The sequence below is a fragment of the Perca fluviatilis genome, chromosome 6 (genome assembly GCF_010015445.1).
Source record: "Perca fluviatilis chromosome 6, GENO_Pfluv_1.0, whole genome shotgun sequence".
Taxonomy (NCBI): Eukaryota; Metazoa; Chordata; class Actinopteri; order Perciformes; family Percidae; genus Perca; species Perca fluviatilis.
In genome coordinates, this window is record NC_053117.1 from 15818371 (window position 1) to 15836600 (window position 18230).

An 18230-nucleotide genomic window follows, 5' to 3' on the forward strand; every position below is an offset into this window, starting at 1 on the left:
GTTCCTGCAGATGGGAGTGGGATAACCATTATGAGAACAAAGCATCCAGATAATGGAGAATGGGGCTAAAAATAAGGCAATCCTCCTCTCGCCGTGGGGGACCACTGGTCAGTGTCTGTCAGGCTGCAGCTAACTTCCTCCCAGACTACTTCAGGACAGCTCTTTTACTATCGGGACACATCCAGGCAAACAAAATCTTACAAGGCCTTTTTTTTCTCACCTCAACCAGGGTGGGCTGCAGACACACACACACACACACACAGACAGACAGACACACACACACACATACACACACACACGCACACACACACACACACCCCCAGCTGACTCACCTACTGCTTAATTGACGTCTCAGTATCTGGGACAAATTACGGAAGTGGAGGAGAGGAAAGGGAAGCCGAGAGATGGAGGAGACAGAGCTGCCTACACCCGTGAAGGACTTCAACGTGTTTATGGGTCACAGTGACTGGCCTGCTCCCAGTTCTCAGATGTCAGAGATTTGCCTAAGAGCTGCATCCTAATTGAAGGAGATTAAGATAGGCTGACAACGGAGCTGGCTTCCCCAAATTGAAATGCTGTAATCCATTAGTTTTCATCAGATGGGACAGTGGCGTGGTTCAGGGTCGGGTGGGGAGTGGGGCCGCGGAGCTGTGGGCTACCTGCAAAAGACCTCTAATGAAGTGTCAGCACAGGCCTGGAGACTGCAGACAGGGCTCTAGTTTCACACTGGCAAGGCAAATGGCTCTCACTAGTCGCCTGCCAATCTTGATCAGGGTACAATATCAATACTTTTAAATTTGATTCTGTGTATGTGTGAGTGCTTCTGATAATCAGGATTTAATGTAAGTGTGCAAGCAGGTGGAGTTGAAAGCCTGCCACAGTAAAATATCGTGCAAGGTTCCTTCTCAATGAACAAAAATACTGATCTGTAGTCTTGCAGTATGTAGCTGATTTTGTGTTTAGCTGTGCGTGACACGTGTGTTAAGTTATATCAGCTGTATCGGTTCTCCGGTATCATTGGCTGGGCTGGGTGGCTGGGGGGTTGAGGGCTGAGGGCACTAAGTGGGCGACAGGCTGGGCCAGGACGGGATCTGTTTTCAGCCTGTTCATTCAAGCCCATTCACTGCTTTTCCCCTCGCAGAATGGGGCCCTTTGATGGAGGAGATATTTAGTTCTCAGGCGGCTGGTTTGGCACTGACTGGAGCTGGGGTTTATTTGAAAGGGATCTTCCTGCCCCCGTAGCCTCCAACCCCCCCACCTCCTGTAGGCGAGCAGAGCGCGACAGACAGACAGCCCCACAGCAGCCCACCCACACTAAATTAATTCTGACAAGGAACTTAAGATAACGTCAAAGCGCTGACTAATCGCAGGATTGGGTTTCTGTAAGTCAGGGAGCTGTGAAATGTGCCATCATATCTAATAAAAGACCTCCGGTTGTTCCCTTTCTCTCTCAGCGGTGGTGGAGGTTGGGGGGAGGGCGGTTGCGGTGTCGACTGTCTAGCTAGACCGGTCTGAAAAACAATTAGGTTTCAGTTCAGCAGTGAAAGTGCAAGTGTGTGTATGTGTGTGTGTGCCAGTTAGGGTAAGATGATTGACATGTTTGTCAAGAGGCCTAAAGAATCCTTTCCTCCCCTTTTCCTCTGACTCTTTTTCTTCGTTCTCCGGGTCCTTTTGTTGAGTTCTGCTTCGGCGTTTTTGCCATTACGGGTTCGTCCATTGTCGTCTTTACTCAGATAGTTGAATGGTTTTATTTTCTGTGACTCCTCTGTTTTCTATCCATTTTAACCTTCCTCTTGTCTCATTCTCTTTCTGTCTCTTTCCTCGGCATCCGAGCTGCTGGCAGTGGAAATCATCAGGTTCGGAGCTAATCCTGCCAAGTTGATTAGGCTGCAGGTAGCTTTTACACCAGCGGACAAAAGGTCGCAACATTGTAGAGAGCTGGATGGACTTCTTGACACAGGCCATCCACATTGACTTTATAACTTACAGCACAAGGCCCTAAGGAGGGGTAATTGAAAAGCGAGAGTAAGGAAAAGAAAATTAGGAAAGTAAGAGTTTTGAGGACAGAAAAAAGAAAGAGGGGAAATAGAGAGAGAGAAAAACTGTGGCGGCGAGGCGTGAGAATGTATCCGAAGAGGCAAGTGCTGTTGCTGTAGCCGTTAGAGTACATTGTTTTGTTGAGTGAAGGCAAGAGTGCGATGATGGAGAGTGGAACTAGAGAGTGAAGCCCAGAAGCCATTCTCCTACCCGTCTAAGTCTATGGTTTCAACTCAACAATCTCTTTCTGTCGAGTCCACATATTGCGAAATTGAGTCTCAGAGACTGCTCTAACACCTCGCGGAGTCCCACGCTATCAAGGTTGATGTCCTAGGAAGCTTAATCTGAAATCAAAAACCTCAATTCTGTTATAGAACTGAGTAACAAGAGAGAAGCCACCGAGTTCATATGCCTAGTGTAGTCAACTTACGTTTTCTGTTTTTAATGAATGTCAGAGAGTCGGTGCAAAGTGAGCTGTACAGATGGAAGCCCATTTGAAACCTGCTGTCTCTGTGAAGTCCTGGGGTGGAGCCCAGAAGGAACATCCATGTTTATGACGTACTATAAACACACATACAGTGCTCCGTGCTGCCATTTAATCTACAGCAGGGTTTGATTGCAAGTCATGGCACATGATGGAAAGCTATTCTAAATATTAAATTTAGAACATTTCTTACTTTTGCATTTTTTTTTCTAAAATATATATTTCTTCTCTTTATATTTTGCCTGCCCTAAGGGATACAAAAAGGAAAGTAAAACTGTTGTTTTAAGTATGCTGTATCCAGAACTACATTTTCTCAGAAAGTTATATTCTCCTTAGAGAAAGCAAAGTCAGAGGTCGCACAAACAAACCAGCATCTAAACAGTCCTTTGTGTGGTTTAAAGTGGTGTCTATTAATTTTACACACAGTGCCGTCAGCAATCCTGAGCCCGCTTTTGCTTTGACCTTGCTGAAGCTGTGTTTTACAGCTAGTGAGCTTTGGGCAAGCATAGTTAAGAGTTGCTGCACTCTCACAGCCTGTTACAAGTTAAAGCAACATCTTTCCTATACAATGTTTATAGAAAAAACAGGAACATAGACAGTTACACAGAAACAAACACACACACACACACACACACACACACACACACACACACACAAAAAAAAAAAAGCCTATTTTAATGAGGGGTTTGAAGGTTCTGTACTTGTGTAACAATATTACCTAGCATCAATTCACTCCAAACACACAAAAGCACACCCACCTTATAATCAAGGTTTCTGTCAGTCAGCAAGTTGGTGTCAAGAGAATAAAGTGAGATGCATCATCTGGCCTGCCTAAAGAAGAAGAGAAAGAGATAGTTAAAGAGAGAGAAAACGATAGCATTAGGCGGTGTTCAACCTAGAGGATAGCGGTTTTGCAACAGTCTATAACATTTTATCCCCTCGCGTTTTTTCCCCTCTGAAATGAAAGTGTGTCAGATTGAACGGTTATTTAATGTCTTGCCATTGTAAGACATCTGGATGCGTTCATGGCCCAGGAGCAGGCAGGAGGCAGTTTATAGAGCTGCGGTAGGGAATGAGCTGTCTGAAATGGCACTTTGGCTCTGTATCATGTATGCTAACACACACACACACACACACACACACACACACACATCTACGATATGTAGTGCTGCAACTAATTCATATTCTCATTATCTATTGATTATTTATCTGAATATTTGGTTAATTCTGTAATCATGTAGCGTATAAACTGTCTAAATGTCAAGTGCTTATTTCAAGTTCACAGAGACCAAAGTGATGTATTAAACCAACCTCATACCGTTATTTGATCACAGAACTGTAATTCATAGATTTGCTCTTTTTACTGTACGCACACACACATTCAGGCAAACAAACACACAGTCACACATAAACACAATGGCAGCAGTCACAACACCATAACATGTTTAATTATGCAGGTATGTAGGCGTACGCACGCACACGTCACGCACACACACACACACACACACACACCACACACACACACACACACACACACATACACACTCTTACACGGCCAAATATATATGCATTGATTTGCATGGAAATGACTAAACATGTTGAGCCCAAAGATGTCATTTCTAATCTGTCATATTAAAGGGGAAACGGAATAGCTGATGCAGTCTGTTAAAATCAAAAGAGCTCTGTTTGTGTGTGTGTGTGTGTGTGTGTTTGTGCGTGTGTGTGGTGTGTGTGTCAAGGAGAACAGTAAGACGTGAGACGGAAAGAAGCGTGCGTCTCAGATGCCTGTAACACCACTTCACACCAGATGCTTAGCACACACTCACACACTGATATATCGATGTCTGTGTTCATTACTGTTGATGCTTCTGTAGCTGTCTTCTCACGGCACGGACACTGAATGAGAGTGAGCGAGAGCCAAACATGATGTGGTGTGTAGCTCTGTGTGCATCTTTGATATGGTGTGTATATGTGTTTGTATTACTGTAATGTGGCTGGTTGTGTGTATTGTTGCTGTGTTTTTGTTGTCTCCTTTCTAAATAAAGACACTGTCCCAGCAGATCTTGAAGGTCAAACACTTTGTCCAAGCACGACTGGTTCATGAGTTTATTTATATTTTATATATATATATATATATATATATATATATATATATATATATATTAACAGGAACATGTTGGCTGTGCGCTGGTAAACATGGCATGTAGGAGAATATCAGATGGACCAGCTCTAATCTAAACAAGTAAAAGCAGTCGATTTCTAACATAAAATACTGTAAAGTTGAGACTAAATTTGGCTTAAAATCTCATCTTTCTGCATATTTTCTGATATCAGAACTAAACATCAAATTGTGTGGGGGTATTTTCTACTCAATTTCCTAAATTGATATGTATTTTGCTGAGTGCTATACTCTTCTTCTCTGAGCTTGGTAATGTATGCTGTTTCATGGTCCTGAACTCACAGACTTACACAGTGTGTTTCCCTTTCACTCAGCATTGAACAGCAGCTAAAGGAGCTCCAGGCCAAAATGGGAGACTCCCGGGAGCGCCCGCCGAGCCCTTCAGAGTGCCAGCAGTGGTTCAACCTCAGAGCACACGACAGTTTCAGGCCTGTTACCACGGGACATCAAGAGCTCATGGATTTCTTCAGAGCTTTGGTAATACGTCAGGGTGATGATGACACTGACTGATGGTGGTGATGATACTAATAATAATAGTAATATTTATTTTAAATGTTTCACAGATAATAAAACCGTATGAACTTTCTGAAACGGGAAGTCTAGACTGATAACTAGATGTTGATCATAATGATTTCATCAGTTTCCCACCTAATTGCACTGACATTCCATTGTTTACATTTAGCTATCCGTTAATTAATCTGCAGCCCTGGTATTAACAAGACAAATAAGAATACAGCCCTGGATTTGGCTGCAAAATATTTTCATAACGTTTGTATAAGGACCATTTATGTTCTTGACTTGTCAGTTTTAGGATATTAACTTCTCTATTCCCCCTCTGTTTCACTCAGAAACAGTACCTGAGGTCTGAAGAGGAGGGGAAAGAGGAGGTGACACTTCAAGTACTGCTGAATGTGTCTGCCCAGTGTGGTATCTGCTTTCCCTGTACCCAGCCTCCCTCCTCATCACTGACTGCCTCCTCCATCCATTTGGTTCATACAGTCAGAGATGACGCTTCCTTCGAGGTAATATACCGTACAATTTTTAATTCAGTCGACTTACTGTATATCTTATATACATATATCTTACTATTTAATTAGTTCATGGATTACTTAAAGGATAGGTTCACATTTTTTCACAAATGTCACAGTGTACTCACATGTCCATATGTACATTGAAAGCATGATAGATAGATAGATAGATAGATAGATAGATAGATAGATAGATAGATAGATAGATAGATAGATAGATAGATAGATAGATAGATAGATAGATAGATAGATAGAGTAGATAGATACTTTATTTGTCACAGATACAACAAGAAATAGTTTGGAACAAACCTGGATGCCCACAGCTAAAAAAAAGACTAAAATACATAAAATAAGTTAAAAATAGATAGTTACACATGATATGCAAACTGCACTTGTACCCATAAACATAGTTTGCAGTGACTAATGTGTTAACACTAGCACACAGGTTGGGGTGGTGGGGGGCAGAGGAGGTTGGGTGTGTTCATCAGTGCAACTGCATGTAAACAGCATAAAAACTGTTCCTTAGCCTACTGGTGCGGGCATAGAGTGCTCTGAAGCGCCTGCCAGATGGCAGGAGGGTGAAGAGGCGGTGTCCAGGATGGGCTGGGTCCTTGCAAATGCTTTGGGCCTTCTTGCTACAGCGGGTTCTGTGAATTTCCTCCAGTGATGGGAGCTGTGCTCCGATGATTTTCTGTGCTGTAGTGATGATGCGTTGTAGGGCCTTCCTGTTGTCCGCGGTGCAGCCAGGATACCAAGTAGTGATGCAGTATGCGATGATAGACTCAATGGTACATCTGTAGAAGTTGATTAGCAGCTGTTGCGGGAGTTGGGCTTTCCTCAGGCACCTTAGTAAGTACATCCTCTGGGGCCCCTTCTTTGCCATAGCTTTGGTGTTGGTAGACCATGTCAGGTCACCGCTGAGTTGTACTCCCAGGTACTTAAAGGTGTTTCTGGTCTTCATACTGGCCACAGAGAGATCCATTTCTAAAGCGTTTTTAATGTAAGTAAAGGGGGGCAAAATACACAGTCCGCATTCTGTGAAAAATGCATTCAAAAGTTCAGCTGAAGCTAATATGAGTCTCAGGTAGTCTGGGTTAATCAAATTAAGTCAGTATTTTCCAAAGTTTGTTTCCCTTGGTGAGCTGCAGTGTTGTGAATGAACGAATGATTAAAGTGCATACACAAAAGGTCACTTGAGTATTTTTTTAAGAAAGACTTAGTAATGGCACTGTTCACTGCAAAATATAATTTTTCAGATACCCTCTCAATGTGTTGCTCAGTATGCTTTTGCACTTATACCCTTGATTTTATGAATTCCTTAAGATCCAGGAGACCTGGGATGATGTGCGTCTCCAGCTGCGCCGCCACCTGCTGGACCGGCTGTCTTCCAGCAGCCCAGACCATCCTGGACCCAGACATATTTCCGTCCCTGAACGGGTCCACTGTCTGCAACAGCTGTTCTTCCTTTACCCTGAGTCTGAGGTGCTCACACATTACCAGGTGCGGTGCAAAAGTGAAAATACTATGATGAAAAATAATAAAAATCTTGTGAAATATTCCGTTTCTATTTGTGTTTCAACATATAAGTTAGCGAGTGTCCCTTAAATTACAGATCCACATTGTGTACCGAACTTGCTGTACCAATATGATACAGTAGTATACCAATGATTTTACAATGATATATTATTTTGATTGTTATGATGCAGGGTCTGAGAAGCCGATCTGTGCAGGTTCTTCTGCTTTCTGCCCTGAGCTCAAGCCCAGGTGGTGAGACTGGCTTCGACAGACTGGCTATAGGCTTCCGCTCTGTGGTCCCAGCTCTGACCCAAGCCCTCACAGAGGAGCTCCATGTTCTTTCAAGACTAGCAGAACCACACACCATCCTGGGTTTCCTTAATGTGGCCTACCTCAGCACTGTGGCCCGAGAACTGGCCTCCCTGATGGAGAGAGAATGTGAGACGGCCCTGAGAGACAACACCACGCTCACCAACAAGATCAAGAAATATTCAGCCAGGTCGCGGGCAACCGTAGGTAAGTGGCTCTTTGTAAATATATTTTAAAATCTGATTTGACTCTTTCTGCTCATCCTTTTCTCTCTCTCATAGTCCTTTTGTTAGTGGTTGGAAATACCAGTAGTTTTTTTCCTTTCATTTCTGCCTTCTTTCCTCTCCTCCCACTTCTTGTTGTTACCCAATGATGGCTAATGCTTCTCTCTCTCTCTCTCTCTCTCTCTCTCTCTCTCTCTCTCTCTCTCTCTCTCCCCTCCTCTCTATTTTAACTTTCCTGTTACCTTCCAACTGCAGTGTGTAGTAATCTGAGGCAGAGCCAAGGCCTCTGTAAGTGATTGTCAGTAACTCCTGTTCCCAATGTAATTGCTTTCTTTTTACTGCCCTCTATCCCGTCTGCCTCACTTTCCTTTTTACCAACAAAAAGAGAAGAGCAGCATTTCCAGGGCCAAGCCTTCATTTGAAACTACTTCTACACACTATTTACCGCATAGTTTATCTATGACTGTGATTAGCGGTCCGAGCCCCATCCGAGGTCTGTCGACAGCGTGTTTAAATCCCAGTTAAACAACAAGATAAACCTAGCTCTGCTGTTCTCTTTATAGGAATTCCATAAAACGTTTATTAAAACATAACAAGGGCAGAGCAGCACCTTCACACAATCTCATGACCTTACAGTGGAGAAGGGGAATTGATGAATCTTTACCTTCCTCTTACGTTTGAAAAAAAAGAGTGGGTGCAGAAGTATGCGCAAGGCTCAAGATTTTTACAACCTTGTCACACACATGGATATTTGAGAAAAAAAAAAAAATATGGTTAAGTATTTTAATATTTGTCACTAATGCAGAATGTGTCACTGTCATGGAGCAGGCAGTGATGTTATACACTGAGACAAGAGAAGAGTAGAGACCTTCACACGCCATGTCACTTTTCATATTTAATTCCCCGCATATTGTCTTTGTTTGTTTCATATTGGCCTATTTACGGCTTGCTGAGGGTAAAGATTCACAATAAAAGAAATGTAAAGTGTGTGAGCCATTGTTTACTTTTTCAGATATGGTGCACATGTCAGCTTCCCTGTGGAATGGGTAGAAGATTGCTTTTACATCTGCCATTCTTCGATAAACACACCACCAGACTTGCGTCTTTCTCTCTCTCTCTCTCTCTCTCTCTCTCTCTCTCTCTCTCTCTCTCTCTCTCCCTCTTTCCCACCCTCCCTCCCCCAATCTCTCTCTTTCCATCTCCCTCTCTGGTTTTTACTTTCCCTCTCCTTAAATGTGAGATGAGAGGAGGCAGCCAGGATAATTGGCCATGCGTCAGTTGGGTTGTTTGATCACGTAACGCGGCGGAGGCTACACACCTACGTGCCGCTCAACAAACCGTCAAATGTAGCACCGGAGGCAGAACACGGCTCCAAAGGGAGCGGGGGACCCGTGCTGTGTAATGATGGTAAAATGGAGCAGTTTTGCCTGTGCTGGTTTTGTGTGTGTGTGTGTATGTATGTATGTGTGTGTATATGTATGTGTGTGTGTGTGTGTGTGTGTGTCTATCAGCTGCAACACTGCTTTGAGGGCTACAACTGGGATTACATTTTTTGTGTTGTTCATGTTTTAAGTCGTCTCCCCCCCCCCACCCACCCACAAAAAAGGGTTAAGAACCCACATATCCACCACCCTAACGCCTGTGGCTCCTTAAGAGTCAGAGCTTGAACATTAATGCATAATCTGCTTTCACACTTTACTGTCTATACTGTATGCTACGCCCATAATTGTCAAGACAATTATGACAGTGGTAAAAAAAAAAAGTGATTCTATTTTCATATGCATCCTATGACTCCTTAGATCTCCCCTTCCTTCCCTGCTGTGTTATTGTTTATTTCTGCAGGAGAGGCAGGCGGTAGGTATATTTTGATAAGAGCCATGCCTGGGAGACTGTGCGGGCTCCCGGGGGAGCAGCGCTGTCTGTAGCATCAGCCACTGTCAAACCACTGAACCATTTAACAGCATTCACGGCGAGATCTGCCTCCTCTTTTAACCCCACCGACTCAAAGGCAAGCTCTGACATTGTGCCTAGACAGATGTGAAGGGTCTCAGCCCTCTTTTTTTCTCCCTCTTATTCTTTTCTCCCCCCTTTTCCGTTACTCCATATCTCCAGCATCCACTTCCCCTCCTTTTTTCTTTTTCTTGTCCTTCCCCATTTTCCTGTAGTTTTCCGAGTGTAATGGGGTGAGCAGTGAGACTGGGGAGTGTACGAGACAGGTTGGCTGGTCAGGAACAATACATGCTTTAAACCTTACTAACACACCTCACTGAGTCTGCAGGGGAGCGGGTGGGCCGAGTCTGCATGTGTATGTCACTGTAAGTGCGTGCGTGCATGCGTGCGTGCGTGCGTGCATGCGTGTGTTTGTTGGTTCAGCCAAAATAAAGCAAATATTGTAATTTACAACTGCTATAGATAGTTAATACTTTTAAGCAATCATCTAAATTCTCTATTATTCTTTTTTATGATTTTCCTCAGTGAAAGTTGCATTACATAAGATTTCTCCATAGAGACAATTGCACATTTTTTCTCTCAACAACAATGTAGCTAGTTATTGCTCTTGTTATTACAAATAGTAGTGACCAGCATATTCATTAGATTAAGTTGGAATGATTCCATGCTATGACATGGACCCAAAACCAGTACAGAAACACTAACCAATTGCTATGGTGCACTGTTACTGTGTTTTTACCTTTTTTTCCTTTCACCCTGATGTGTGTGTGGGTGGCTATGTAGGTGGGTATGTGTTTGCATTCATGTGTGTTTTCAATCTTTGAGCATGTGTTATGTGAACACGTCTGCCCATCTGTTTTTGTTTGTGTGTGTGTGTGTGTGTGTGTGTGTGTGCGCGCGCGCACTAATTGCAGGCCTACTTAGAAAATAGTGTGATCAAGTGTAATTTAATACCTCCCTTTTAAAAATGCATCAATAAATTTCCATATGGCGTCAGTAATTTTCATACATATGAATAGATCTGTGTTTTTGTAGGACATCAAACGCTTTTATTCCAACTTCTCTGCATACACACATACAATTTATTCCCTAACAATCGACCACAGGGGTGAAGTCGAGGTTGGGAAATTCTTTTCAAACACTGTGCAACCCCATTCTGATACCACTGATTTAAATTCCACTACCACTAATTTCCCCACATGAAGACGTCGGCAGCTCCCTATAGATAAAAAAATAAATAAAAAAGGATTGAGTTAGAACATGTATAGCAAGCACATTCACCCCCACCGCGCCTCCCCTCCTCGCCCTTTCTGGCTCTTTGAACTCTTTCTTAGAGAAAGCATAGCAGCCTATTCAGCGGGGAGAGAGGTTCTGTTGTGAAGCGAGATAGCTAGGCTAAGGCTCTGACTGGCATTGGAGGTTCTTGTGGGGATTGAGGATGCTTGGGAATGGCGTTTTTTAATATTTATTAAGAGCAGCTCCTTACTAGATCATATCTGCCTGAGTTTATACACACTGTCAGCCAGGGACGTGCACCTGCATGCTGCCATGTAATTATGGGCTAGGTAGGTGTGTTTGTGTGTTTGTGTCTGTGTACACGTGGGCATGTGTGTTTGCGGGATGCTTTCCGAGTTATGGATGATGCGTTTTTATGCCACTCTCTTCCTGTCTTTCTACACGATTAAAAGGCTTTGTTTAAGAAAGTTACCACACACAGCAAGTTGTGGTTTACTAATCTTAATGAGAAGAGCTGGGTCTTCACTCTCTGGTTGTGTTAATGTGTGAGTGTGTGTCAGTTTTCATTTTCTCTAAATCATGGCCTCAATGAAATCGCACAGAAAAATGTGTTTCAGGGCCCTTGAGAATGTGTATTATGCTTGCCATTTATTTGTTTCCCATTTCCTCCGAGTGGTCACAATGGCTTTTGTGTATCACTCTTGAAAAGCTCAAGGATATGAACATTTTCCTGGCACCTTCTATTGAGAAAGCACAGACAAAAATGGCTGGCTTATTGAGAGCAGCCAGTACTTCGTGATGAAGAGTCAGTGTTATTTGCATAGGGCTTGAAAACAATAATGCAAACAAGGGCACTAAACAAGTGGGTTTTAATGAAATGCTCCCATCAAGACAATACATTCCTCCATGTTCTTCATCTAGCCAGCTCGGTTCAATAACGTGGAGGAAGCCACAGAAATCTTAACCCCTATCTCACTGTCACTGCAATATTCACCACAAAGAAAAACAGACACAGAGGAGGACAGAAAAACAAACATAAAGCAGAGGAAAATTAGCCAGTCTCTGCCACCACCATCACAACTACACATCCTTTTTTGTTAATTGAGATATCAAATATTACTACTTTCCCCTTCCGTGACGGGCAGGTGGCCCCTGCTGTGGCCTGGTTGGACAGCACCCAGGGAAAGGGCCACAAGAGACCAGGGCTTGTGTGGTTTGTGTGCACGTATGTGTGTGTACATGTGTCAGAGTGTGTATTGGGGAATCGCAGCAGGAGGCTTCCCATAATAATGCTGTCTGAGTGAGCAGTGGGCCGCAACTGACGAAGAGGACCCCAGCTGTCACAGGGCCTAGCGGGCGGTCCACAGTGGCTCATAGCCTCCTCAGATACACACACATAAATACACAGACGTACCCCAAGGCACACGACCCTGCTTGACACCCAATGAACACACAAGAAGGCATGGATACACAGAGAACACGTGCACAACAAAAAGTGTTCAACAGACATAGGATTACACCCCATGCCCCATGTTAAGAATGAAGAGGTCCACAAATACACATGCACACATAGACAAGATTGGGATAGACCAGCCCATTTAGACATTTAAGTCCTTGAGCATGTTGGTTAACATCTGTATCAATGAGGATACCAGACAGCATACTAAGACAAGCACACAGTGTGCAGGAGAAACTTTCAGGAAGAGTTGTGATGAGTCAGTCGGCGCTCTGTTTTCACTGTTTTGCCCGTAGTACTACTTCTTTAACAGTTTTACTTTTAATGCTTTTAAAGCATGTTTTGTGTGTGATTTGTTAAGTATAGACTGTTAAGTTCGGGACTGTTTTAAATTGGTTTCTATTTATAAGAAAAAGTTTGTTTACATTTTTGATTAAATTGTAGACCACTTTGCCCTGTGGAGTTCCACAAGAGTCAATAATTGGTGTCCTTCTATTCAGTATCTATATGCTTTTGTTTAAAGAGGAAGCGCACAAATTGTACACATCAAAGTCTGTTTACAGGTGTACTTGAGTACTACTGCATATGTAAAATAAGTTGTAACGCCTTATGTGGCTCCAGGGGGAGTGGTGCAAAGTCTGATAATTAGCCTCAAGTGATTTAACTTGAGGTTATGTCACTTGGGTCTAAACAGTTTAAAGTTTAAAAATCTGTGTGTGGAATTAGGAAAAAAATGGGCTTACCAGACTTCTGAAGCCTGCTCCTTGTCTTTGCTTGAGGCTAGTGGCTTGAGGCTACATTAGCTGATATTAGCACATACCCAAATCTCTGACAGAAGTGCCTGTGGCTGTGTTGCATTATGGGCAATGTGGGCACTATGTTATGATAAGGACGTCTGCTTTGATTTTAGGTGTTATTGTAAAATTAGATTTGAAGTTTAGTAGTCATGTTGCATCAGTTACAACATCATGTCTTGTATCATCTGAAAAATATATGTCAGAGGATTCATGATGAATGAAGAAATTTATTTCATGCTTGAATATCAAAAGCTGTTCCATGTTTTTATTTCCAGCTGGTTTGATTATTATATTGTATCTTTTCAAGCCTAAGCATAGAAACAACTACAACTTCCGCCAACAGCCTCTGGATGTTAACAAAAACAGAGATATGAACAAATTACTATGCACTTTTTTATCTGTATAATTTTTTTTTTTGAATTGTATGCAATATGTAAAGCAGGTTGAATTTCAATTGTTTAATCCATGTGTCTAAATTGCCTTTCCTTCTAAAATTGCCCTTCTTTATCTCTCTGTATCTAATGAAACCAAATGCTTACATCACCTGTAGATGCACTTGTACAACACACACACACACACACACAGCACAAAAGTAGAAAGCTCGTCTTCACATATTGTGATTGCATGATAAGAGACTAGAGGCCAGTCGGGTAGTGTGGTAAGAGAGAGGCAGAACACCCCTCTGATCGGTCTGATTTACACTACAGAAATACAGAATAAGAGAAAGAGAGGGAAATGAGGGACAGAGGATGAGAGAGGGAGAGATACTGTGCTGGAGAGAAATTAAATCAGTGGCTAAATTATTGCATGATTGCCCATTCCCCAAAGACTTGGGCATCATTTGGTAGAAAGTGTCTAATAATTGGTTTTCGGCCATGTCAGACACATGCAATTCCCCCTACTAATGGCTCTGTTTGGAAGAACTGGGCCTCCTGGGTCGGAGAAGGACAGAAAATAGTCAGACGGCAAAAAGCACCCTACGTCCTTCTCCTTTTTTCCCCCTCTCGGATAAATGAGGGAACAAGAGAGAAAGAGAGAGACACAGAGAAGAGGAGAGATGGCAAGAAGGAGAGAGTGTGTATGTGAGTGAGGAGGAAATGAAGTGGCAATAAGTGCAGCCAAAGGGGAAATGCTCTTCACCGTGAGTTTAATACATCAGACTGGGGATTTGGCAGCCCGCCACACAGCAATTGTTTACCTTTTTGCTCACTGGCTGCATCTGTTCTGTTTTGTAAACGGCACTAAACTATTCGCCCGTAAACACCGGAATCAATAACAACTGCTAAGGGAATTCCCTTATCCCGCCTCTCTTTCCCTCCCTCTCTTCCCCATGTTTTCATCCCTAACCCCCCCCATCTCCTCCTCTCTTCCCTCTCTCTCTGTTCGGCCTCCAGTCAGGAGCAGTGTGTGGAGAGAGAGAGAGAGAGAGAGAGAGAGAGAGAGAGAGAGAGAGAGAGAGAGAGAGAGAGAGCTGTGGAGCTGATGGTGGAACCCACAGGAGAGACCGACAAGAAGAAGACTGATGGCTCGCCAAAAATACCTGCTCTGTTTGTTTTTTCCTTTTGTGTTACATTGTTGTCATTGTTGAATGCTACAAACTGAGACTGGCCACTGTAGACTTGCAGAGTTGGCTATTTTCAGAAATGTTTCTTACAATGTTCCTGCGCCATATAAAAACATAAAGCCCCCCCCCCCCGTCCCGTTGTGTTGAATGACATATTGCTTGACATATGCTTGTTTTCTTTGAGGGCTTCTGATAAGATGCGTACCGCTTTTTATGGTTATCACAGTAACCATTGATTTTCTTTGTGTTTATAAGAACACCCTCACACTATAATGTCATATGGGGGAGCGCTTATATAAACATATAATTTTTTGCCCTGCCTTCAGCACCAGTCCTCCCTTATTGATTCTCAGTAAATTGACCTTTGGTTGAACTCTTCTGCCTGCTAGTGCCCTTCCTCATTCTAGTCTATGAGACATGCCATGCACTACGCTATATGACACACCTGGGTGCTTTTAAGCACACCCTCTCCATCAACCGGCTATGAGAGCCTCCATTTGGCCTCACTGTTGTGACAAAGGTATAATGAGGTTTAGATGGCTGTGCACTACACTGCTATGGCTATAGGGCTATTTGGCTAGGGAGACAACTATAAATACCTATATAGCCTGGGTGGCAGAGCTCAATGAGAGGCTGAGCAGAGCATTGCTAAACATCAAGGTCATGTGCGTCTACTTAGTGAGCAAGTGCAACAGTCATAGGGTCACAGGTTGAGGGAATGAATGGTTAAGGAGAGAGACAGAGACGATGCTCTGGAAAAGGTGATGCTCCAGATAAAGTGGTAGTTAATGGGTGCTATGCTCAGATGAATGCCCAATAGAAGGTGGGATTGTGTGTGTGTGTGTGTGTGTGTGTGTGGGGGGGTCTACAGCTACAGCTCTCTCTCTAATGTGTCCCTGTCTCATCCGGTTTAGATTGCTTACTCTTGAGTTGTTGACAGTTTTAGTTTGCCCCCGCGTTGAGGCACGGAAAGCTACGTTGACTTGCTGGTGACTTCAGAAATAGACATGATTGTTGGTGCGTGCGTGAATGTGCAAGCTGGAGAACGAGGCTGGCACGTGGGTGTCAGCCAGGTCACGCATGTACACATGCAGAACGAGGGAGTCTCTGTGGCACAGACTCCCTCTGGACCCCATTACAGAGGAGCTGCAGACCCATGCAGCTTAATCACGCACGCACATACACACACATGCATACGCACATACTGTAGTCAAACACACCCCAAATAATTACACAGCTATTCCCATGTGATGTCATACACGCATGCACACACACTTGCACATAAATGCATGTATACACTTAGACTTGCAAACACAAACAAACTTGAGGTCAGAATATATTCCATGGTGACCACAGAGTTTGGTAGCAGTGTGGCAATTATCCTACAAGACTGACATGTGCAAATGTGTGTGAAAGTGTCTCCTACAAATCAAGTTATTCATAATGACCTGCATTACATGCACATAAACACACGTGCGCACACCCGGCAAACACACCAACACTCATCGACTCACTCATAAACTCATGTAAACATACACACACATGCCTACATACAGAGAGAGTCAAACCTCATGCATGATTAAACCAGGCATCCTTGGGGACAGCGTGTTGTCATATTGTCAGATTTTGTTTAACAATATAGCAAAATTACATTAGGATCCAGCAGCAATAATGTTACAATTATTGGAAAAGGGCCCCCCTCTTCTTTCTTTACTTCCCAACGCTCAATCATCTCCGTGCTTTCAGAGTCAAGGCTAATACTGAGCTCATCCATTCCCAAATGCCTTTGCAGTGGAGGAGCTCATTTAAGCGGACACACAAAAGTATTTGTGCATGTGTCTGAGAGTATGGCAACGCATCTCCCAGCCGCCCATTCTCCAGCTTAATGCGGAACATCCCCCGGGTGATGGCTTTGGCAGCCTCCAAAATGGGAAATCCATATTTGCAGAGGGGGTCATCAGCGGGTTAGGGGGAGAAAAGTTTTGTGCCGAGAGAGGAGGATGTGCATGTGTGACTTCTCGGGGAGCAAAGTTTTGCATATTTTTTCACTGTCTCTTTGTTTATGCGGTGTATTGGGAAAACATGAATGGGTCGATATTTATAAGAGGTGCCGTGCAAGGCAAGACTTGAGGGGGTGGGGGGAGTGTTTTCTGATGAGTGCATGTAGGTTGGGAGGTTGGGTTGAAAACCTATTTTCATGAAATTGTTTATTCCTTTGCTGAACTGTAAACTGTACTGCAGCTCTCACTCCTCTATCTCTCTTTCAGTCATACATTCACAAGCATATGCACTGTTTATTTTTCCTCTTTTACATTCTTTTTTATTTTCTTCCTTCAACAGCGCCAATGGAGCTTCCCATGAAAAACAGGAGCTTCAGTTTAACTTCCCACCAGTTGAGGGCGTTAACCCAGCTGGCCTGCACCCTGCTGGGGTTTGAGAGGATTGTGAAGGAGCTGGTCACCAATATGACCTTTATTGATTGTACAGGGGAGACTCCCTGTGTAAAAGGTACACCTCTTCTCTTCTACAAGTCTTAGTATCCTGAGATGCAGTTTACATTGTACAATCTAAACATATTACACATGGCAGACACACGGCTGATTTAATATTATTTAGATCAAATGTCCTTCAAATTCACAATGTTAAGGCCACAGAATATTCAAATATAATTAGTGTTTTTGCCTGACAGTGAGGATAAGCTTCTGAAGCAGTATTTGGACCACCAAGAAGGGAGTTAGATTTTGCTGAAAATGATCAAACAGACAATAAATAGGTAAAATTTGTTAAAATGCATTAATTATCCAAATAATTAGACAATTAGAGTCTTTCTGTGAGTGTGGTGGGGTTACAGAGGGGGGACATGTACCCATGACCTCAGTATTTCTAAAACTCTGGCTACAGCCCTGCATTTGTGCCTCTCCTCCAGGCTTTAGCAGTCCACTTACCGCACACACACACACACACACACACACACACACACACACACACACACACACACACACACACACACACACACACACACACACACACACTGTTACGTGTTCTAGCGGGAAATCTGAGTTGTGTCTAAAGAAATGTTATTTTAGTAGGGAATTATCTTGGGTGTTATATAAGCCTTTCGTATCCTTCTCCTCTCTCCCCTTTGAACTTCCGCTGTAGAGATGTTAAATGAAAGCTTTTGGTGCATGGAGTAATTTCCATAAAGGTTACATTTACAAAAACAAGACTTGCAGAAAGGCTCAATTTACAGAGAGGTAAACAGCCTTTAAAGGGCAGTTATCCAAATCATTAATTCCAGGCAATCAAACGGCTTAATTACCAGAAATTCATCAGATGGGCTTAAAGGTCAAAAAGTGATGCGCTTGCTGCTTCCTCCTTCTTCCATTCCATGCGGTCTTGTTCGGCTAAATTGCCTCGCCTGGGGTCTCACTCTTCGCCTTCTGATTAGGAA

The 18230-nt window shown here is 43.2% G+C and overlaps 1 protein-coding gene across 1 annotated transcript in view; it reads left to right on the top strand.

Annotated features, from left to right (window-relative positions):
* kiaa0825 (KIAA0825 ortholog) overlaps positions 1-18230 on the top strand; it is a 127169-nt gene that overhangs the window by 6686 nt on the left and 102253 nt on the right. Inside the window, exons 3-7 of the mRNA XM_039802830.1 lie at positions 5015-5177; positions 5549-5722; positions 7052-7228; positions 7435-7759; positions 17120-17287. Of these exons, the coding sequence (XP_039658764.1) occupies positions 5015-5177; positions 5549-5722; positions 7052-7228; positions 7435-7759; positions 17120-17287 (1007 nt within the window). The remainder of the gene's footprint in view (positions 1-5014; positions 5178-5548; positions 5723-7051; positions 7229-7434; positions 7760-17119; positions 17288-18230) is intronic.